The sequence below is a fragment of the Castor canadensis genome, chromosome 1 (genome assembly GCF_047511655.1).
Source record: "Castor canadensis chromosome 1, mCasCan1.hap1v2, whole genome shotgun sequence".
Taxonomy (NCBI): Eukaryota; Metazoa; Chordata; class Mammalia; order Rodentia; family Castoridae; genus Castor; species Castor canadensis.
In genome coordinates, this window is record NC_133386.1 from 148,280,439 (window position 1) to 148,302,982 (window position 22,544).

Sequence of the window (22,544 nt, forward strand, 5' to 3'; positions counted from 1 at the left end):
GTGCTGCAAAATAATGAGTGAATGAGTGAGTAAGGGAATGAGTGGTTTAGTGTTTTTAGTATACTCCCCAGGCTGTGCAGCAATCACCACAATCCACTCCTAGAACATTTTCATTCTCCCCTAAAAGAAACTGCATACTTGGTAGCATTATTTTCTTGACCCCAGTACCCAGCCATAAGCAGTCATTGATCTACTTTTCTCTCCCTGTGGATTTGACCATTTTATTTTCATATAATTGGAATTATACTTACGTGCATAATTTCTTTTAGCTTCTTGTCTTAACATAGTGGGGTTTTTTTTTTCCTTTGTTTTTTGAGACAGGGTCTAACTATGTAGCCCAGGTGTCCTGGAACTCAAGTTCCTCCTGCTTCATCCTCCAGATTGCTGGGATTATAGCATGTACCACCATGCCCAGCAATATGTTTCTGAGGTTCAACCATGTCATAGCATCCATCTTGCTTGCTTTCTTTCTCCTTCCTTCCTTCCCTCCCTCCCTCCCTTCCTCCCTCCCTCCTCCCATTTCTCCCTTCCTCCTTTCTTCCATCCCTGTTTGAACTCAGGGCCTCAGTAAACTAGGCAGGTGCTCTACTGCTTGAGCCATGCCACCTTTTTTGCTTTAGATATTTTTTAGGTAGGATCTAACATTTTTGCCTGGGGCTAGCCTCAGACCTTGATTCTCCTACCTATGGCCTCTCATGTAGTTGGATCACAGGTATATACTACCACACCTAGTTTGGTCAAGATGGGATCTTACTGACTTTTTACCCAGACTGACCTTGAGCCTCCATCCTTCTGATCTTTGCCTCCAGTTAGCTGGGAATACAGGTGTGAGCCTCTGTACCCACCTCCTGCTTGCTTACTTGCTTTGCTTCCTTTCCTCTTTCTTTTTTTGCAGTACTAGATATCAAACCAAGGGCCTTGTATATGCTAGGCAAGTGCTGTGCTGACTTACACCTCTAATTTATGATCCAAATTGAAAAGCCATTGCAGTGAATCTATTTGTACATGTATTTTTCTATGAAAGGAAAAACGCTGAATTTGTGTGTCTGAGTGAGAGAACAGGCTGTACTGAGTCCTGTCTCTGATAAACTTCTATCTCATTCTTACATTGTGTAAGTGTGTGATGCATTATCGCTCTCATCTTCCCAACATTAAGTTAAAGTGCCTGCTAAGAAATTGAGAAAGCCTATGAAGATCTAAGAGACCTAGAAAAGAAAGCTGCATATTAGAAGAAAAGTTATATTTTGCTAATATAATTTGCATTCCTTTTTTTTTTTTTAACAGTATGGGGTTTGAACTCAAGACCTTATACTTGTAAGGCAGGTGCTCTACCACTTTAGCCACTCTGCCAGCCCTTGCATTCCTTTTATATCTTTAAGATATAAAATTAATATTAATATTGTTGAACATTTGAAATGTTCTGTGATACTGAACAATACCACGTGTATTGCACATAAACATACACTCATATTGTATGAATTTTCTCAGAGGGTCTAAGGAATCATGTGCCTCTGAACTAAGATGGTGCCAACAGCTCAAAGAATAACTCAAAAAAGTTCTGCCTGAACAAGTAAAATGAATTGTTGAGTTTTTTTGGTTTTGTTTTTTGGTAGTACTGGGGCTTGAACTCAGGGCCTCATACTCACTAAGCAGGCACTCCACCACTTAAGCCACTCTACAAGCCTGAGTAAAATGAGTTTTAATAGGGGTTTACTTACAGAGCATAATTACAAGGGACCGTATATACCCAGCATGACCCAAAACTCCTGAAGAGCTTTGGGGGACTCTCCCAAACTTGCAAAGCTCCCAGCCCCACCTACCAAACTCTTATATAGATCTAAGTCTATAGTAGAAATCCAGGCTAAGGTCAAAACCAGCAGAAGTCACTACAGGCTCAAATATAAGACTCAGTCTTGCTGACCCTGGCAGGTACTATCTAACTATGAGGAGGAGCGTCTGTTATGCTGCATTCTGGCCCATAGAACAACTGAATGTCAACTTGCTGCAAATGGAGTTACTCTGGAGTTGGAGGACTAATCATACTACAGCCTTCTGATAACTGCAGTTATTTATTGCAATGTTAAATCAATAGGTAATTGACATTTAAGCACTTTTTATTATGCAGAAATTCTAAGTGGACTATAACACAGGTGCCTGAGAGCTTTTCTGTGACATTTAGGGTAATTGGCTAGGGCTTTTGGATGGGCTGGGAAAACATTATTTTTCCCATTTGAAGTAGTGGACTATAGTGTCATGTGACAGCACGTTTTATAGGCAGATTAGATTCTGATGAGAGGGAGAGGGATGCAGATAATTAAGTTTACGCATACCGGTGTGTTTGAAACATTTCAGAAGAGCATTGCTAATAAGGCTGTGCATTGGGTTTACCTTTTCAAAACAGACTAATTCCCTAGCTCCTGTCTGTATAGATTGTGCTATAATAGTACTGGAATGAAGCCCAAGCATCAGGATATATTGAAAGTTTCCAAGGAATCCCAATACTCAGGTGTCTGAGGCAGGAGGATTTCAAGTTAAAGGCTGGACTGGGCTACATAGTGACATAGTGAGACCCAATCTCAAAAAAGGGAAAGAAAAAAAAAAAAAGGCTGGCAGAGTGGCTCAAGTGGTAGAGTGCTTGAGGCCCTTAGTTCAAACCCAGTGCCACAAAAAAAAAAAAAAAAAAAAAAAAACCTTTAAAATTTAAAAATGTTATATGCCACAAAAAAAAAAAAACCTTTAAAATTTAAAAATTTTATAAAGCTTCTAAGGTCTTTTATATGCAGACATAGTTGAGAATCATTTGAAGTTAGATCCAATAAGTAATTACAAATGTTGATCTGACCTAAGAGATAGGTTGGACTGAAAGAACAATTACTGATAACAGTAATTGGCCGTGTTGTGTTATAAGTGGAGTGTAAAGACTCAGAAATACTCTGGGGATGTAGTTTTTTGGTAGACTGCTTGCCCAGTATGTGAGAGGGTCTAGGTTGGATCCCAGCACTGAGGAAAGTAGGGAGGAAAGAAAGTTCAGAAATGTAAAAAGAAAGGAGGGAGAGGGAGAGAGAGAAATAGAACAGAAAAGATGGGTTCAGTAAAAATGGATTTCCTTTATGCAAGGTTAATCAGGTACCCAGATGAGGTCAACCTAGGAAGCTCAAAACTCAAACCAAAGACACTTACTTTCTGACTGTTGTTTGCTGCCACCTAGTGGTTATTTCTGCTCCAGCCTAAATCACTTGAGCTGATTTTCCAAGTTGAAATTGGCTACCATCTTCCTGCCCAGGAAATCATCTGCCATGTCCCTTTCTCTCACCACAACCATTCGTTAAGAACTTTATCCTGCCTGCTTTGAGCTTAGGGACTGGGAATTGGACAGGAAGCCTGTCTCCAATTACTTTATGTCTAAAATTTATATTGCATTACATTAGTGTAAGATTTTACCTGTGTGAGTCCTTTTACTTTGTTTAGAACCATGGGAAAAAATGCAGTTACCCAAGGAAGGTGTAAAGTGAGAAATAATAGGACATGCATGTGTATGCACACATACTGAGTTGACATTTATACCTTCAGTTTCAGTTCATTCTATAGGGCTCTTTTTTTTTTTTTCTCCATTCGTTTGGATGTTCCCTCCTGGCCTCTGACCTCATTGAAACATTTACTAGGTTGCTTTGGAGCAGGGAGGGTTGGTTTTGGTTTTTTGGTTTTTCTTATTTTTGTTTTTGTTTCAGTTAGGGCCTTGCTGTGTAGCCCATGCTAGCCTTGACCTCACTGTAGTCCAGACTGGTAACGAACTTACAATCCTCCTAACTCAGTCTCCCAAGTGTTGAGATTACAGGTATACACTATCACACTCATTTGGTCAGTCTTTACTTGCATCTAAAATAGTTTCAGAATTGGTTCATTCATACTATTACTATGAACAAGCCTACTAAAAAAAATGTTAAAGATATAAACTCAGGGCCTACTGCTTGCTAGGCAGGTACTCTACCATTGGAGCCACTCTACCAGCCCAGAGTTAAAGATTTGTTTGCAGTTAGTCCCTTCAGCCCTGCCACCCAGCCCAACACTCCAGTCCATTTTGCTTTGGTTATTTTTAAGATGGAGTCTTGCAAACTATTTCCCTTGGCTGGCCTCAAACCATGATCCTCCCAGTCTCAGCTTCCCAAGTAGCTGAGAGTACAGGTGTGAGCCACCAGCTCCCAGCTAACAGATGCCTTTTTATGTCCTGTTCTTTTACTTAGGAGAAAAGCCATATGTCTGTACAGTTCCTGGCTGTGACAAAAGGTTTACAGAATATTCCAGTTTGTATAAGCACCATGTTGTTCACACTCACTCCAAACCATACAACTGTAACCACTGTGGGAAGACGTACAAGCAGATCTCCACACTGGCCATGCACAAACGGACAGCCCACAATGACACTGAGCCCATCGAGGAAGAGCAGGAAGCCTTCTTTGAGCCTCCCCCAGGTAAGAGTTTTGTCCACTCTGTCTGTTTCTGAGTTTGAGAATCAATAGTTATGAACGTAACTTATGATCCATTATATTTTCTCCAATTATGAAGTTTCATTCATTTAATCACACAATTTAATTAGTAACTGTGGTAAATGCTATTGAAGAAATGCTCTGGGTTGCATAAAAGGGTAGAGCAGAGAAGGTTTCCCTAAGAAAGTCAGGGGTTTCTTGGTGAGACTAGGGTTTGAACTCAGGACTTCACACTTACAAAGTAGGCACTCGGCCACTTGAGCCATGCCTCCAGTCCATTTTTGCTCTAATTATTTTGGAGATGGGGTCTCACCAATTATTTGCCCAAACTGCCCTCAAACCATGATCCTCCCCATCTCAGCCTCCCAGATTGCCAGGATTAGAGGCATGAACTACCGGCACCAGCTTGAAAAAGTGCTTTTGGAGAGATAAGAGGGTGAAGAAGCAGGGGTGGCAGGAAAGGAAGCAAGGAGCAAAGGCAAGAGGATGTCCAAGTAGAGGGGGTTCCACATGCAAAAAACCCAGAGGTTGGAGAAGGAGAGTGAATAGGAGATAGTGAAAGAAGTCTAGAGAGTTAGGCAGGGCATCTAGAGGATTTAGGTTCATTGAGTATGCTGACCTTAATCATAAGAGCAGAGAAAGTGTTCCAAATAACTCTTTATTGACTAGGATTCTGTTAGGTGTATTATAAGAAACAAAATTGCTCATTTTAATGAAAATAAGCTCTTGGAAAAAATAATTTAGGGAATTACTTTCAGTGATTTCAGTTAAATAATCATAAGAAAATAGGTAAAAGGAAATAGGTTTTTCTAAATCAGATGACAAAGCAAGTTGTGTCACCATTTAATTGAGTACTTCATAGATAAATTTGAAAATTATAAGAAGACATCTTTGCTCACTTTTGACAACTGGCTGAAGCATTCAGAAATATCCAGGTGGACATTTGGTTCGAGACTAATGGAAAGAACTGCTCATCTGCTCACATGATTCCCTCTGGCTCTTATTTTTCCTTTCAAGTATTTATGAGATGCTGGTATAAAAATAACAATTCCTTCAGTTTTGAGTGCTGTGTTATTTTCTAGCCAAAACACCACTAGTGTGCACAGTTAGAAGACATTGGTCAAATGGTACACAATTTCACTTAGGAGAAGTAAATTCTGCACATCTGTTATGCAGTGTGATGACTATGGTTAACGATAGCATACTGTATACTAGGAAAGAAGTAAATAGAAAGACATTACAACGCTAAATCCTTCTACTTCGAAAGCATGCTTTAATGATGGCAAATGTAGTTTCTAAGACTCTTCCCTTTTTAAGCTTCTTTAGTATTCTTACATGTGGATATTTCAGATTATTGGAAGGGTTTTTTTTCTTTTTATTTTTTGGTGGTGGTACTGGGTTTGAACTCGGGGCCTCATAGTTGCTAGGCAGGTGTTCTACCACTTGAGCCACTCTGCCAGCCCTTTTTTGTGTTGGGTATTTTTTGAGATAGGGTTCTGTGAACTGTTTATCCAGGGCAGGCTTCAAACACCATCCTTCTGATCTCTGCCTTCTGAGTAGCTAAGACTAAGGTGTGAGTCACTGATGCCCAACTAGAAGTTCTTATACTCTATAAAAGTCTATGATATAATAATATATATATTGTTTTTTAAAAAACTAAGCTATGATAAGAATAGGGATGGATTTGTGTTTCTTTTCTGTTACATGACTCCTGAGTTTTGTAATCCTTTGGAGTAATAGGATATAAATAGCTATGGAACAGAAGAAAAAAGAGTTCAGTAATGACTATCATGGAAATTACACATTGGCTGTAGCCATCAGCAACCAATGATTTTGAAAAGTATTCCTAGTGTAAGAAGTTCTTCATGGAAGAGAAATTTTTTTCCCTCTCTTTCTGGTTCATGGGAGGTGGAAAATGTTGAAAGAGAGGGATCACTAATCTTCTGGTTGCCAAGAATAGCAGTAATGACTGTTGAAATTACTGTTTACTTTGCTGATTCATTGTGAAATAAAGAAGGGGACCTGGGATTCCTGTTCTGTCACTTATTAAATGATTAACCTCACCCCAGATAACATGCCATTACTTTGTCTTTACACAGTGATGTCATTGTATACTGAAAACTTCACAATCAATCATTGTGTTAAAGACTAAGTAAGTTAGAACACTGTGTTTACACACCATTCTGGTTTTGTGGTTAATGTTTATAAAGATTGCCTTATCACTTCTATGGCTTCTTAAGTAACTGCAAGAACTTAGGGTATGCTTGTTATATTTGGAGGGTTATTTGCCACTCTTTCTGTGCAGTTCCTCCCTGCTCTGTCCCCAGACATGTGCACAATATCATGTAAATTATTCCAACTAAGAGAAAAGAAGTCCCCCAAAATTAAAACACTTCAATTTGATGGGAGGTTTGATTTGGTCTGATTGATTTGTTTGGCTTTGCAGAAGTATAAGTGGAAGAATTACAAGGAGGTTCTTGGACTGGAAGTGTGACTCAAGTGGTAGAACACTTTGGCAAGCACAAAGCCTTGAGTTCAAACCCTAGTACCACAAAAAAATAAAACATTCAAAATCCTTTCTTCTAGCTTAAAAAAAATTAGAAGTTATAAAAGCCATTTTCCTGATTTCAATATAATACATATACATTTTATTATATATAATTTTATTTAAAATGCCTCCTATTTCCTAAATGATTGGTTAATTGGTCTAATGATTCAGTTTATTTTAAATGGTGAAGGAGTTGTACAATCTGAAGAAGACCCAGATTGACTCATTTGTTTTAAACAGGTCAAGGTGAAGATGTTCTTAAAGGGTCCCAGATCACATATGTTACAGGCGTAGAAGGTGACGATGTCGTGTCTACACAAGTAGCCACAGTAACCCAGTCTGGGTTGAGTCAGCAGGTTACACTCATATCCCAGGATGGGACTCAACATGTAAGTATCTACCAAAACCAAACAAATTCAATAATAATTCTCTGCACCTGGGCTTGAAAGGCAGGCTGCTTCTCCATTAGGTGTAGAGTTTGGACGTCAGCCTGCAGGCAGTGGTAGATCTCCTAAAGGTTTTTGATAGTCTCCTGAAAGAGAGTGTTGTGCTTGGCTGGTGGCATGACTGAAGTGGTAACAGTGCCTGCCTAGCAAGCGTCAGACCCTGAGTTCAAACCTCAGTGCTGCCAAAACAAAAACAAAAAGAGATAGTCTTGCTAGGCGCTGATGACTCACGCCTGTAATCCTAGCTACTCAGGAATCGGAGAACAGGAGGATCAAGATTCAGAGCCAGCCTGGGCAAATAGTTCAAGACATCCACTGTTGAAAAAACCTTCACAAAAATAGGGCTGGTGGAGTGGCTCAGGGTGAAGGCCCTGAGTTCAAGCCCCAGTACTGCAAAAAAAAAAAAAAAAAAGATAGTATGAACAAAGGTCCGAACCACAGAAAGATTGGGCTTGAAAAGTCACAGATCCATGTAAAACGCAGGTCAGAGAAGGGATGGGATTTGGTGGCTGTTTAGATTAATGAATAAAAATGAGAAATCTGCCTAGCCTTGGCTACGGTGGTGAAGTCACTAAAAGATCCTGGGAAGAGGTGATGGGCGAACTTGTAAAATTGCCAGACTGGAGCACTCTCCTTACCAGGAACCTTGGGAATTCATTCAACTAGCTTCACAGAGTTTATAGAACAAGTTATCTTGAATTCCCACAGGAAAAGCTGTTTTCTGATAGCCAAACTTGTCATTGTTTTCTAGATGCAGTAGCCTAAAATAATGCAGCTTTGATTTCATTTTTGAGCTCTAGATAAGGTTATTTTAGTACCTGGCAAAAATAGGCAGGTGGAATTGTTATGTCCATCTTTATCTTCCTGTCACCATGGAGAGATCTCTTCCTACCCATCTTAGGGCTTTATACGCCACAGTTAGTCTCCCATTGTTTTTTGTTGGGTTTTATTTTTTGGCGGGGTGGGGGGGGGTGGTTCTGGGTTTTTTTTTTTTTTGGTGGGACTGGGATTTGAACTCAGGGCTTTAGGCTTGAGAAATAACTCCAGTCCATTTTCTCTGGTTATTTTAGACATGGAGTCTCATGAACTGTTTGCTCAGACAGGCCTCAAATCACAGTCCTTTTTTTTCTTTTTGCAGTAATGGGGTGAATGTAGGGCCTACACCTTGAGCCACTCTACCATCCCTTTTTAGTGAAGGGTGTTTTTGAGATAGGGTATCTTGAACTATTTGCCCAGGCTGGGTTCAAATCTTGATCCTCCTGATCTCTGCCCCAGCACCCGGCTGCCACAATCCTCTTTTTCTTTTTTTTTTTTTTTTTTTGGTGGTACTGGGGTTTGAACTCAGGGCTGCATGCTTGATAAGCAGGCGCTCTACCACTTGAGTTACTCCACCAGCCCACCATAATCCTCTTGATCTCAGCCTCCCAAGTAGGATTACAGGCATGATCCACTGGCATCCTGCTTCTGCCGTTGTTTTGATGGCTGTTAGCCATGCTAATGTTAGCTAGGATGGAGGCAGATTTTATTCATGATTGAATAATACAAAATACTCTTGCCATTGTATACATCCCTTTTCTTCCACATCAGTACCACAATTCCACACAGTGCTCCTTGTCCACAGACTGACATACAAGATTAAATATACTTTATTAACCTGGTTTTAATTCAACATCAGCTCTAACACTTTTTCTTGAATGACATCATCACATATAGAAGCCCTCTGAGGTAGGCCTTCCTTCCCTATATAGAAGAAATCCCTTTTGTAGCAGCTTGGAAACAGTCACTACTGAAATACTCAGGTAACTGGGCAGTTTCTCTAGTGGCAGCCTCTTGTGTTTTTGGGTAACTAGTGTTTATAGGGAACCTACCCCTAGGCCATCCATTCATTCTCCCATTCCAAGTGCTAACCAGGCCCAACCCTGCTTAGCTTCCCAGATCAGATGTGTTTAGGTTGGTATAGTCATAGACTCATCCATTCATTTCTGATCATACAGAGTATGGGTCTACTCCCTCTTCACGATTGTAGAACAGCATCTTCCCCATCCCACTATTGTATTCTCCATACACTTTTAGCTCCCATTTCCTTCAGCAGTTGAATTTCCTTTCCATTCCTCCAGACAGTCAAACAACAGACATTTATTGACCATCTGTGTCATGTCAGACATTTTGGCAGACAGTGCAGAGTGTCCAGGAAAAGAGGTATCACAGTATAGTAGAAGAGACACATTCCTACAGTGAATGAAATTTCTCACAATTAGTGGTATATAACTAAGGGGTATGTAAAGTGCTGTAGCAAGCCTGATAGAGAAAATAAATGATTCTTCCTGCAGAAATCTTAGAGGCCCTCACAGGAAATGGTGTTTCAGAGGGGTCTTGAAGGATTTCCATGAGCTCACCAGGCAAAGAAGGAAGGGAAGTGCAAATCATGAAAATATAACTGTGACACTGCCTGGGACTGAAAATGGTTAGTTGTGCCTAGAGTGTCAGATGCAGGTTTGGAAGTGGTGGAAGATGAGTCTGGGGGAGTGTTAAAGGCCATGTCATAAAAGGTCAGGAATACCATGTAGCAAGTCTCAAGTATAGGTGAGGGTGAGTGGAAGGATTTAAGTAGGGAGCATGACAAGACTTGTTTTTGTTTTTTTTTTTTTGGTGGGACTGGAGTTTGAACTTAGGACTTCACACTTGCAAAGTAGGCACTCTACTATTTGAGCCACACCTCTAGTCCATTTTGTTTTGGTTATTTTGAGATGGGGGTCTTGAGAACTGTTTGTCCAGGCTAACCTCAAACAGCAATCCTCCTGATCTCAACCAGATGGGATTACATGCATGAGCCACTGGCACCAAGCAAAGCAGATCCAGTCACATTATATTTGTTTGGCTTTTGTTTTAGAAGAATGTCAAGATAGAGGACAGTTAGGGAAGGGTTAGACTAGATACCTGGAAAAGTTGGATTTCTGCAGAAATAAGGGTCTAAAATTAGCAACAGAAGTGGAGAGGAGTAGATGCATTTGAAAACTACTGATTTGAGTAATGACTGAGTTTATTCCATCGTGAAAGGTTTATTTGCTCCCGTAGAGTAAATTGTGCAAGGATTAGGCTCAGGCCTTGTTAAGATTGCCAAGTATGACAACATTGACTGACTTACAAAATACGCTATATTGCAGGTCAACATATCTCAAGCTGACATGCAGGCCATTGGCAATACCATCACAATGGTAACACAGGATGGCACACCTATCACAGTCCCTGCTCATGACGCTGTCATCTCCTCAGCAGGAACACACTCTGTTGCTATGGTCACCGCTGAGGGCACAGAAGGGCAGCAGGTAATTACTTTTATGGGTTGTATCAATCAATACATCTATCAGTATTAACACTGATGTGTAGACTGCGTGTGGTGGTACACATCTGTAATCCCAGCTATTTGGGAGGTAGAGATTGGGAGGATTGTGGTTCGATTCCTGCTTGAGCAAAAAATTAGTGAGACCTTCATCTCAGTCAACAAGCCAGGCATGGCAGTGCATGCCTGTGATCACAGCTAAGCTGGAGGCATATGTAGGAGTATCACCCTCAGCAAAAATGTGAGACCCTATCTGGAAAAATAACTAAAGCAAAAAGAGCTGGGTATGGCTCCAGTGGTAGAGCTCTTGCCTAGCAGATTCAAGGCCCTGAGTTCAAACCCTAGGACCACAAAAAAAAAAAACCAAACAACTCTGTTGTACAGATACACCATAAGCTATAGTGCTTAGACAGATTGACTCCCATTTTATAACTTAGCTAATTAACCCCCAGAGCCTGTTTTTTTTCATCTATTAAAATGGGCATCTGTACCATAAAGTACACAATAATACATGTGAAGTATATCTTCATTAATGAAAACTATTCCTGTCATCATCACTATAACCAGATATTTAGGAAATAAGTTCATTTGCTATTTCATTTTACTTTTTTTTTTTTTTTTTTGCTTGCTGGGCAGACATTCTACCACTTAAGCCACTCAGCCAGTCTCAGCCTATTTTTTAAACCTAACAATACATCTTGAAAATTTCTCTTCCATTATGAAGAAAGCTTCCTTATTCCTTTTTTTTTAAGTGGCATTCTACCCCACTACATGGATGTGCCATGATTTACTTAAAGGTTTTGTGCTGTTTCAAACAATACATGTGTACATGGGATTGTGCATATGTGCTAGCAGATGTGCTAGATGAATTCCTACAGTAGGGTTGCTAGTGCAAAGATATATGTAATTGTGTTAAATGTTGCCTGAGTTCCCTTCTAGGGTTTGTTCAGTCCACATTCCCCTCTTCAGGGTTTGAGAAGGCCTATTCTCCAGCATAGTTCATCCTAGTGGGGTCAAATTTTTGGATTTTTGCCAACCTGGTGTTATTTTGCTATTTAAATTTTTACTTCCCCTAAAATAAGTGACATTAATATATTTTAAAACTGCTTCTTGTTTTGTTTGGGTTTTTTGGTTGGTTGGTTGGTTGGTTGGTTGGTTGTTTTTTTGAGACAGGGTCTCTCTGTATAGCCCAGGTTGGTCTTGAACTCAAGATCCTCCTGCCTCAGACTTTGAAGTGTAGGGATTACAGGCGTGAATCATCATACCCAGCTAAAATTGCTCTTTTTGGTGGGAGGGTTTGCAGTACTGGGCATTGAACTCAGGGCCTCTTGAGACACTCCATCATCCCTTTTTGCATTAGTTATTTTTGAGCTAGGGTCTTGCTTTTTGCCTAGACCAGCCTGGTCCACAGCCTTCCGCTTTGTGCTTAAAATAAAAAAAGACTAACAAATCCAAATGTTGCCAAGGAAATGGCACTCATAGATACCAGAGGGGCACAAAATGTTAAAACCACTTGGAGCATCGGTTCTTTGGCAGTTTCTTATAATCAGACATACCTCTACCCTCTAATCAGCAATTCCCCTAGAATATATGCTGTGTGTTCCCATTTATATGAAATTACCACAGACACAATCCATTTTGGAGAGAAATTGATTAAATTGACCATGAAGAAATTGCTCAATATCTTGTTTCAGTTGGTGGTTTCAGAAATGTATCATCTAGCCAGGCACTGGCAGCTCACCCCTGTAATCATAGCTACTTAGGAGGTAAGGATCAGAAGAATTGCAGTTCAAAGCCAGCCTGGAGAAATAGGTCTTGAGATCCTATCTTGAAAATACCCACTACAAAAAAGAGGTGGCAGAGTGGCTCAAGGGGTAGAGCACCTGCCTAGCAAATATGAGGCCCTGAGTTCAAACCCTAGTACCACTAACAAAAAAGTATCATCTAACTGTCAGAACTCAACAGGACACCTAAAATTCATGCATTTTTATTATATGTAATTATACCTTTATTTATTTTTTTTTATTGTTTTATTATTCATATGTGCATACAAGGCTTGGGTCATTTCTCCCCCCTGCCCCCACCCCCTCCCTTACCACCCACTCCATACCTTTATTTTTAAAAAGAGACCAAAATATAACCAGTAGCCTTCAGGCTGTCTTGTAGGTTGTTCCCATTTAATCAGTCATTTCTGAAACTCTAAGATTCTAGACTGAGTTTATAACTCAGCTTGGGTAAATAACACCTTGTACCAATTACAGTTGGGAGTCTGAAAAACTAGTGACCCTAAGGCAAGCATTCCCATACAACTTGTCTGTAGCCGAAGGATCAGGAAACTATTCAGGAGCTGAGGCTTTAAGAGCTGGAATGAAGCCAGACAGCTTCAAGCAGCTGGAGCTATCACAGGGCTGGGGGTTTCACCTGCTGACCAGATGCTGCCCCTGCTCTTTCTGTAGCTGTAGGCCACTGGCAAATGATACACTTTTGCTTGGGATGTTTGGACTCTACCTGTAACACTAAATTGGCTAAAGCTGTTTCTTTTTATACAGGTGAAAAGTCAGGTTTCAGTTTCTTCCTCCTTCCCCCAACCTCTCCTTCTACCCCTACTGAATTTCTCAAATCTCTTTTTTTTTTTCTTTTTTGCAGTGCTGGGGAGCAAACCCCAGATACCTCATGCATACCAGGCAAGCACTCTACCACTTAGCTACATCCCTAGCCCATAGTTTTGTTTGTTTGTTTTGAGGTACTGGGGTTTGAACTCAGGGCCTACACCTTGAGCCACTCTGCCAGCCCTTTTTTGTGAAGGATTTTTTCAAAATAGGTTCTAGTAAACCATTTTCTCCAGGCTGGCTTTGAACCTCAATCCTCCTGATCTTTGCGTCCTGAGTAGCTAAGATTGCACATGAGCCACTGGTGCCTGACTCAGTTTTGAAGGAATTTATCTAAACTATCTTACTGACATAAAGTTGTTCATAGTATTTCCTCATTATTCCTTTAATGGCTGTAGGATCTGAAAAAAATTTTTTTTTGTGGGACTGGGGTTTTGAACTCAGGGCTTTGTGCTTGCAAAGCAGGCGCTCTTCCACTTGAGACATTCCACCATTTTGCCCTGGTTATTTTGGAGATGGGGGTCACACGAACTACTGCACAGGCTGGCCTCAAACCACTATCCTCCCAATCTCAGCCTCCCAAGTAGCTAGGATATAGGTGTGAGACACCAGCGCCTGACTCCTCTTTCACTCTTAGGATTGGTAATTTGCATGTTCTTTTTTCTTGATCATCTTTCTAGGATTTTATAAGTTTTATTAATCATCACAGAATACATTATTATCTATATTGATTTTCTCTTATTTTTCATTTCATTAATTTCTGTTCAGACTTTCATTATTTTCTATTTTCTGTTTCCTCTAAGTTTCAGTTTTCTCCTTTTTATGTTGTCTTAAGGCAGCAACTAAAACCACTTATTTTAAATATTGTTTCTTTTTTTTTGTTTTTGTAGTACTTGATTTTTTGTTTTTGTTTTGGGGGTTTTTTTTGGTAGCACTGGGGTCTGGTAGCACAAGACCTCATGCTTGCTAGGCAGGCGCTCTACTGCTTGAGCCACTCCACCAGCCTTTTGCAGTATTTGAATTTAGAACCCAGGGGCTTGTACATGCTAGGCAAGCATCTGACACTGTAACTATATCTCATCCCTTCTTTAGTTTTAAGACAAGACCTTTCTAAATTGCCTAGGCTGGCCTCAGCCGGGAACCACCATGCCCAGGTTTTTTTCTAATACAAGCATTTAAAGCTACAGTTTTCTCTGTAAGAATTGCCTTAGCTTTAACTAACAAATTTTACTTTCCTTTCAATTTGAAGTATTTTCTCATCGTTTCTTCTTTGACTTATGGATTACTTAGATTTATGTTGCTTAATTTCTGAATATTTGCTGCTTTTCTAGAATTCTGTTGTAGTTAAAGAACATGTTCTTTAAGATTTAATTACCTTGAAATTTACTAAGACTTGTTTTCCATGTGTATCTCATCAGTTTCCCAATAGCACCTGGCCTGGTACTGGAACATGAACTAAGGGCCTTTTAGTTCATTAGGGTTTTATTTTGTTTGCTTCAAGTACTAAAGCTTTGTTATTAGGGGCATGCATATTTCATTTTAATTCCTCTAATGATTTTATGTATATCCTCTTGGTTGTTTTTGTTTTGTTTGTTGGTGGTTGCTCTAGGGATTACAATAGGTGTCCTTAATTATCACCGGCTACTTACACTTGACATTGTACTTCTTTATATGGAACCTAAGAACCTTGAAACAATATCATTTTATTTATACCCCCATTCTTTGTGCTATTGTGTTATAACTTATATTTATATATATTATAACCCCATGGTATTATATTTTTGCATTAAACAGTTAATCTTTTAAGTAAGTTACAGAATGATGGAAAACATTTAGATACCAGTTAAATTAATCATTTCCAGTGTGCACCTGTCCTTCCTCTAGATTTTTGAGTTTCCAGTGTTGTTTCTGTTTGGCCCGAAGGATGCTTTGCTTTTATAGTTAGAGCTACATATTAAAAATTCTGTTTTTATTATCTAAACTATTATGTCACAATTGTCTCTGAAAGATATTTTTATTTCAAAGCATATTTTTTCTAGCTTTAAGGTTTTTAGTTGGCCTTTTTGCTTCAGCACTTTGTCTCTGTCCTTCATTGTTTCTGCTGACAAGTCAGCTGTCTTCAGATCACTTGCTCCCGTTTATAATGTGTCATTTGTCCTGACTGTTCTCTAGATTTTTGTCCTTATGTCTGCTTATTAATAATCTGATTATCGTGTGTCTTTTTTTGTATTTACCCACTAATCTTCTAAGTTAATTTTCTGTGAGGTTTTCCTTTGTTTTGTTTTTAGGTTTTCTTTTGTTTGCAAAACAGGCCCTTGTGTATGCTAGGCACGCTCTATCATTTTAACTGTGCCCTCAGCCTTTTTTTTTTGGCTTTGTTTTGTTTGTTTATTTATTTATTTATTTTATTTTGGTACTGAGGTTTGAACTCAAGGCCTACACCTTGAGTCACTCCATCAACCCCCTTTTTTTGTGTGTGTGAAGGGTTTTTTCAAGATAGGTTTTTGAGATCTGTTTGCCCGGGCTGGCTTCAAACCTCCATCCTCCTGGTATCTGCCTCCTGAGTAGCTAGGATTACAGGTGTGAGCCACCAGCATCCCAGCCTGGTACTGGAGTTTGAACCCAGTTGTGCTTGCTAGCCAGGCAGTCTATCCTTTGAGCCATGTACCCCAGCCCTATGGTGAATCTTTCAACCTAACCTAGTTTTTAATCCTGAATTATGGCCCTTAGGATTTTAAGGTAAAGCCCAAGGTGTTTAACAGCCCTCCCAGTGTCTAGAAAGAACCTCTAAATTCTGTCTCTCTTTCAGTAAGTACAGGTGAAATCTCTTAGTTTTTCACCCTTCCAGCTTCTGGTTATTGTAACTTCATTGGAAACTGCATGTATTTGTGGCTCTTGGATCTTAAGGATTTGAGCAGAGTTTTTTGGGTTTTTTTGGGGTTTTTTGTTTGTTTTTTTTTAGTAAGGGTTTATTTCAATAAACAAAGTATGGAGAATCGGGGGCAGAGGGAGAAACATTTTCTGTTCCCCACACAGGAAATGAGAGCAAAGAGTCCTGAGCAGAGTTAAATATAGTTTAGGGGCTCCCGCTCTTGCTCTCTTTCTTTCTTGCTCTCTCTCTTTCTCTCGCTCTCTTTTTTAAAGTGGTGATAATGAGGCTTGAACTCAGGGCTTTGCACTTCCTAGGCAGGCATTCTACCATTTGACCACCCCTCTAGCCCATCTCTTCTTTCTTGGATATCCCTCTCAGAGTACAGCCATCCTGGTGCCTAGGCTCCATTGCCTAATACCCTAAAGTCACCCGCGTTGCAAAGACTGGATACCATACTCAGTGGAAAATCTGTTCAAACATAGATCTAATCTAGTGTGTAGCTCCCTTCTTTTGAGAATCCTTTCCAATTTTTTTCTGCTTTTCCATTGTTCTCCAATACCTTCAAACCATTGCTTTTTCATACTTTTCTCAAGAGTTTATAATTGTTATCTTCAGGAGGGTTAGTGCAGTATACACTCCTCTGCTATTGCTAGACTGAAATCTGTTTTTCTTCCTAGATTATGGAACGTCACTGGGATTGACCCAAGTTTAATATCTACTGGCTTAAAAATCTAGCATTTTTAGTGCATTAATGGCCAAGTAAAATAGCAATTTTAGTTTTTATCCATTCTTCCTCTGAATTTGGCTGAAGAAAATTTTATTGTTTATTTTTGCAATGCTAGGGATCAAACCCAGTGCCTCCAGTGTGCTAAGGAGGTGCTCTACCACTGAGCTATATCCCCAGCCCAGAAATTTCAGAATCTCTTGAAACAGAAGTATTTGTTACCATTTTCTATATTACATACATTTTAAAAGCTATAATTATGGTATAACAGCCACAAAAGCACTGTTAACCAATCCAGCTAGAGGCTTCAGGACTGCAGAGTTGTTTGGAGTCTAAGATGGAATGTGAGTACAAAAAGAGATACTGTTAGCAGGGTGCCAGTGGCTTGTACCTGTAATCCTGCCTACTTAGAAGGCTGAAGTTGGGAGGATTGCAGTTCAAGGCCAGCCCAGGCAAATAGTTCAGGAGACCCCATCTCCAAAATAACCAGATCAAAATGGACTGAAGATGTGGCTCAAGTGGTAGAGTGCCTGCCTAGCAAGCAAGAAGACCTGAGTTCAAACCCTTGTCCCACCAAAAACAAAAATGAAAGAGAAAGTTAGAGATACTGCTGTTTGTTAGTAATGCCACTGGCCCTTTTAGTTGTCTGTTAATCTAATTAATAAATGCAACAGGCAAACGGAAGAAAAATAGTCTGAGGAATAAATAGACATTGGTGATGTGAATTAGTCTACATGTATAACTTCCCAAACAGCCACATAGGGGTAACAGAACCTAGGTATAGCCAGGTCTCCCTGGCTCATGGAGCCTGCCTGGTATAGCAGATCCACATCTCAATGTCCTGTGCCCTGTTTTGTCATTGGTTCATTTCATAATCTTAAGTCCCTTCTCTCTGAGCCTTAACTTCCTCAGAAGAGTCCAGAATAACAATACGTAAGGCTTCTAAGGTCTACAGTACCTCGAATAAAGTGGATTTAACCTATTTGAATCACAGATTTAATTCATGTGTGTTTTGTTTTGCTTAAGGTTGCAATTGTAGCCCAAGACCTGGCAGCGTTCCACACGGCCTCATCAGAAATGGGTCACCAGCAGCATAGCCATCACTTAGTAACCACAGAAACCAGGCCTCTGACCTTAGTGGCGACATCCAATGGCACCCAGATTGCAGTTCAGGTGAGTAGGCCTGCAACCTTTGTATATAACCTTTATAGGCACAGAATGATCTGTGTACCTGGCTTGCTCTAAAGAAACTGCTCAATATGAGGCAATCTCAAAGCAACCCCACACTTTATTCTTTACTACCTTTGCATATTCTTGGGGAACTTATAGCAAGAAAAAATTTTTTCAGGCATTTGTGCATGTGTGTATGCAGCCAGCCATCTTCACTGTCAAGTCTGACTAGGAAGGACTCTATAAGGTACTTAAGGAGCTATCCTTGGAGATGAACCTAGTATAAACATAGACCTGTAATTAGTCTTCTGATAAGTTCTACACAGCCCCATTTTAATGTGAGGAATGTCAGAAGACCTGGAAAAAATCCATTCTGTGAGAAGAGTCACTAAATCAAGCAGATAATCTAGAATTCTAGATGCTGACTGCACATAAGAGGAAGAGCTGTTTCTCCATATGTTTACTTTTTTGTTTTTGGCAGTACTGGGGTTTTTGGGGTTTGAACTTGATCTGCGCTTGCTAGGCCTCTACCACTTGGGCTATGCCCCCAACCCTTTACTTGATAAAGGATTAGTACATAATTAGGAAAATGCCAGCCACTGATTGGTTTTACTTAGTTTATGAGTACAGAAGCTAACAGTTCAGGAAGCTCTCCATCTCCATCAGTCGAGATGATAATCTCTTGCCCCTGGCATGTATGAAGAGCTCATTAAAATCCCAAATACTGCCAGGCACAAGTTGCTCACGCCTGTAATCCTAGCTACTTAGGAGGCAGAGATCAGGAGGATGGAGGTTCGAAGCCAGCCCGGGAAAATAGTTCTCCAGACCCTATCTCAAAAATACCCAACACAAATCAGTGCTAGTGGAGTGGCCCAAGTGATAGAGTGCATACCTAGCAAGTATGAGACCCTGAGTTCAAACCCCAGTGTCGGAGGAAAAAAAAAAAAAAAACTGGATCAGCAGTAGTATTTTTACAAGCCCAAGTATCAGAATCCTAAAGAGAAGTTTTGCTTCTGGTGCATAACATTTCTTTGGCATTCTCTTGATTGTGACTTTTGGATTGTTCGTGTTTGATGTGAGTTTGCTGTTTCAGCTTGGAGAACAGCCATCTCTAGAAGAAGCCATCAGAATAGCATCTAGAATCCAGCAAGGAGAAACACCGGGGTTGGATGATTAATCCTCAAAACAGTAGAGCAATAAAGCAGAGAGAGCCTTTCATCTTCTGGCAGCAGAAATCCCTGAAGCCCTTCCAGGAAGACCAGAAGTTCCCTTCCTGTACACTGCACATTTTAATGCAAGAGTGGAGAACATTTTATTCTTGACACTTTTGTGTATATAACCCCTGGAATAAATTCCCAAAGTGATGCATTGTGTACAAGGAAGTATGAAATTAGGGCAATACAGTAAATTTTCATGTTACTCTTTTATCAGATTGCAAACTCCTAGAATCTACTTGCAAGACCAGTGAAATCTTAATGGAGTCTTATGATGGATTTTTAACTTACTGTGAAAAAGAAAATAAAGGCTGTAACTAAAAATGGAGAAGGTTCTACATGTGAAACAGTCATAATTCCAAAAGCCATCATGGACAATAAAGGATGTGAAGCCTTCAGATACTTCCCCCATTAGTAGAGTGTCTGCAGTTTTTGTTCTATTATATACTTGTCCATTTTTATTTGTATCTCATGGTTTGAAGACTATTCACTTACAGTTTCTCATCCCTGTTACATACTGGCTTTTCAAGCTATAATGCTAATTATATTAGCATTACAATGGATTATGTATAAAATTACAAAGTTTGGTTATTTAAAATTAAAACATTAAATCCAGTGTTTGGGTTTTGTTAAAGATTTCACTTAGTGTTCAGTTTTTTGTAACTGTTTTTAAAGATAATGGACTATCAAAATTTGACCACAGGTTGGTGCCCAAGCTAACAGCGCTGTAATTGGAAATGCTTTACTCTGAAAATTAGGTTAGCGGGTTGGTGTAATTATTTATTTTTGCTTATGTATTTTTGCTTTAAAGCTTCTTTACTCTAAAGTTTATTATTAATTTTGAATACAGCAATTTTTTAAATGTTACCTTTTATTTGTTTCATTAAATTTGTGTGGGGTTGGGGGGAATGTTCAGAAAGTGTCACAAATGTCACAGCTCATAACCCAGCACGCATAGGCTGAGAGGATGTTGTGTACAAAGCACAGAATACACACTTCTTACTTTTTCCCAACAATCTTGTGAATACAGGGATTTACTGTCAGGGAGATAGTATCATTTACAGCACATGAGGAAACTGAGCACCCAGAGAGGTTAATTGTCTTGTTGCTGTGAAAGTACAAGCTGGAACTGGAGAAACCAGGCTTTCTAACTCCAAGTTCAGTGGGTTTTTTTATTTTTTTAATTCCACTATCCCACAGCTGTCTCCTCTAATGATAATTTACTACAGCAGAGATTATCAAGGTGAACTTTTCTTTTTTGTTTTTTTTTTTTGGTTTTTTTTTTTAAGGTGAACTTTTCTAATTGCCTAACGACTTGAACACTCAAACTATTTTCTAGGACTGGGGCGTGGCTCAAGCAGTAGAGTGCCTGCCTAGCTAAGCGAGAAGCCCTGAGTTCAAACCCCATATCACAAAAAAAAAAAAAGTAAAGGGCTGTCCTTAATCACTACTCTTTCACTGTCTTTCACCCAGCTTTGGTTATCAGGGCACTGAAATATGGCTCTTTTTTTCGTCTCAAGCTTTATTATACAAAGACAAATAGCATTGAGCTGTTTTATTTAAAGTAAGTATTTTCTTTGATCAGGTTCTTAGAACTTATGCAAAACAAGAGTCATGACTTAATCATTTTAAGTGAGACTATTCAAGGTTGGGTAGAGGTTTGGTTGCTTTCCTTTCAAGGCCCTTTACAGCTACATAACCTTCGAAAAGGGCCTGATCTGATGTGCCAAGTGCGGGAGGCTCATGCCTGTAATCCTAGCTACTGGGGAGGCTGAGATGAGAACCAAGGTTTGAGGCCAGTCCCAGCAAAAAGTTTGAGAGACCCCATCTATAAAGTAACAAGAATGAAATGAACTGGATCAAGAAACTCTGGAGGCAGAGGCAGATAGAGTTCAAGGCCAGCCTGGGCTACAAGTGAGACCATGTCTCAGAAAACAAAAACAAGTACACTGTCTACAGTCTGTGCTCCTTATAAAGCCCTAGGAAGTAGAATAAGGAAAAGGGCTTCTGTATTCCTTCACAGAATACAGATAAGTGGGTCAAGCTGTAGAGTGCCTGCTTTGTAATTTGTAAGCATGAAGCCCCCAAGTTCAAACCCAGTCAGCCACAGATTTTTTTTTTTTTTTTTTTTTACTGGTATGGGGTTTGAACTCAGGGCCTTACGCTTATTAAGCAGGCACTCTACCACTTAAGCCATTCCACCAGCCCTGTGTTGAGTATTTTCAAGGTAGGGGCTTGAAATCTACTTGCCAGGCTGGTTTCGAACCTCAATCCACCTGATCTCTGCCTCCTAAGTAGCTAGGATTATAGGTTTGAGTCACCGACCAGTCTTAATTGTTGATGAAGACAAGCACACACAGAACGGCCACTTGAGGCCTGCTGAGTCTCAGGAAGAGGTGGCACGATGGAGCAAGCCAGAATCTGTGTGATCACAGTATGGTGCTCCAGCCTCCCGGGTGTGTCCTGGCAGCTGGCAAGAGGGAGCCGCTCCGCTGTGCTTTACTTCCCAAGACTAAAACCCACGGTGTCAGCTTTCCTTTGCTCCTTACATTGCTGCTGCTGAGATTCCAGATCATTCTCTCTATTCCGGCCCCTGGCAATTTGGACTGGGCAAGATTGAGCTGGACAGTTCTGGTGAGCCTGATAGTTTCCAGGCTAAAAAAAAGCCTTCCTGGCACCCCAGAAAAGGGGCATGGGGTACTGTACTGCTGGTTGCCCCCAACATGGCTACATGACCGGTTTCCCCCAAGACTCCAGCTTCTGACTGACAGTAGCTAGTAAGACTGCCGTGGGGCTCTCTTTGCAGTGCAAGACGCAGAAAGGAGTCCTCCAGAGATGAAAAATCCCCAAAAGACACTTAAAAAAAAAGTCTATACCAGTTGGAACATAACCTTCTGCAACGTGTCCAATCAATGTTCAAGGCAAATCTTTCCGTCCAAGAAAAACACCCTGCTCTATCCAGGCACGACTTGAGGCTGCTACAAAGAAAACGCACAGGAGGATCGTGAGTTCAAGGCTACTCTGGGCTACATATCTAGCTCCTGTCTCAAAAAAAAAAAAAAAAAAGTTGATTACCTACAGTCTGAGCTCCTTATAAGAATTTAGGAAATGAGTAAGAAAAAGGTATCCCTCTGCAG

At 40.1% G+C, this 22,544-nt stretch overlaps 1 protein-coding gene across 2 annotated transcripts in view; it reads left to right on the forward strand.

The window, feature by feature from the left end:
* Positions 1-20,274, forward strand: part of Znf143 (zinc finger protein 143) — a 56,670-nt gene extending 36,396 nt beyond the window's left edge. For both annotated transcript variants that reach the window (XM_074041125.1, XM_074041127.1), the window contains exons 12-16: positions 4,242-4,469; positions 7,273-7,421; positions 10,643-10,804; positions 18,050-18,196; positions 19,287-20,274. In XM_074041125.1, coding sequence (XP_073897226.1) covers positions 4,242-4,469; positions 7,273-7,421; positions 10,643-10,804; positions 18,050-18,196; positions 19,287-19,370 — 770 coding nt within the window. In that variant the 3' untranslated portion in view covers positions 19,371-20,274. The remainder of the gene's footprint in view (positions 1-4,241; positions 4,470-7,272; positions 7,422-10,642; positions 10,805-18,049; positions 18,197-19,286) is intronic.
* Positions 20,275-22,544: the final 2,270 nt, after the last annotated feature.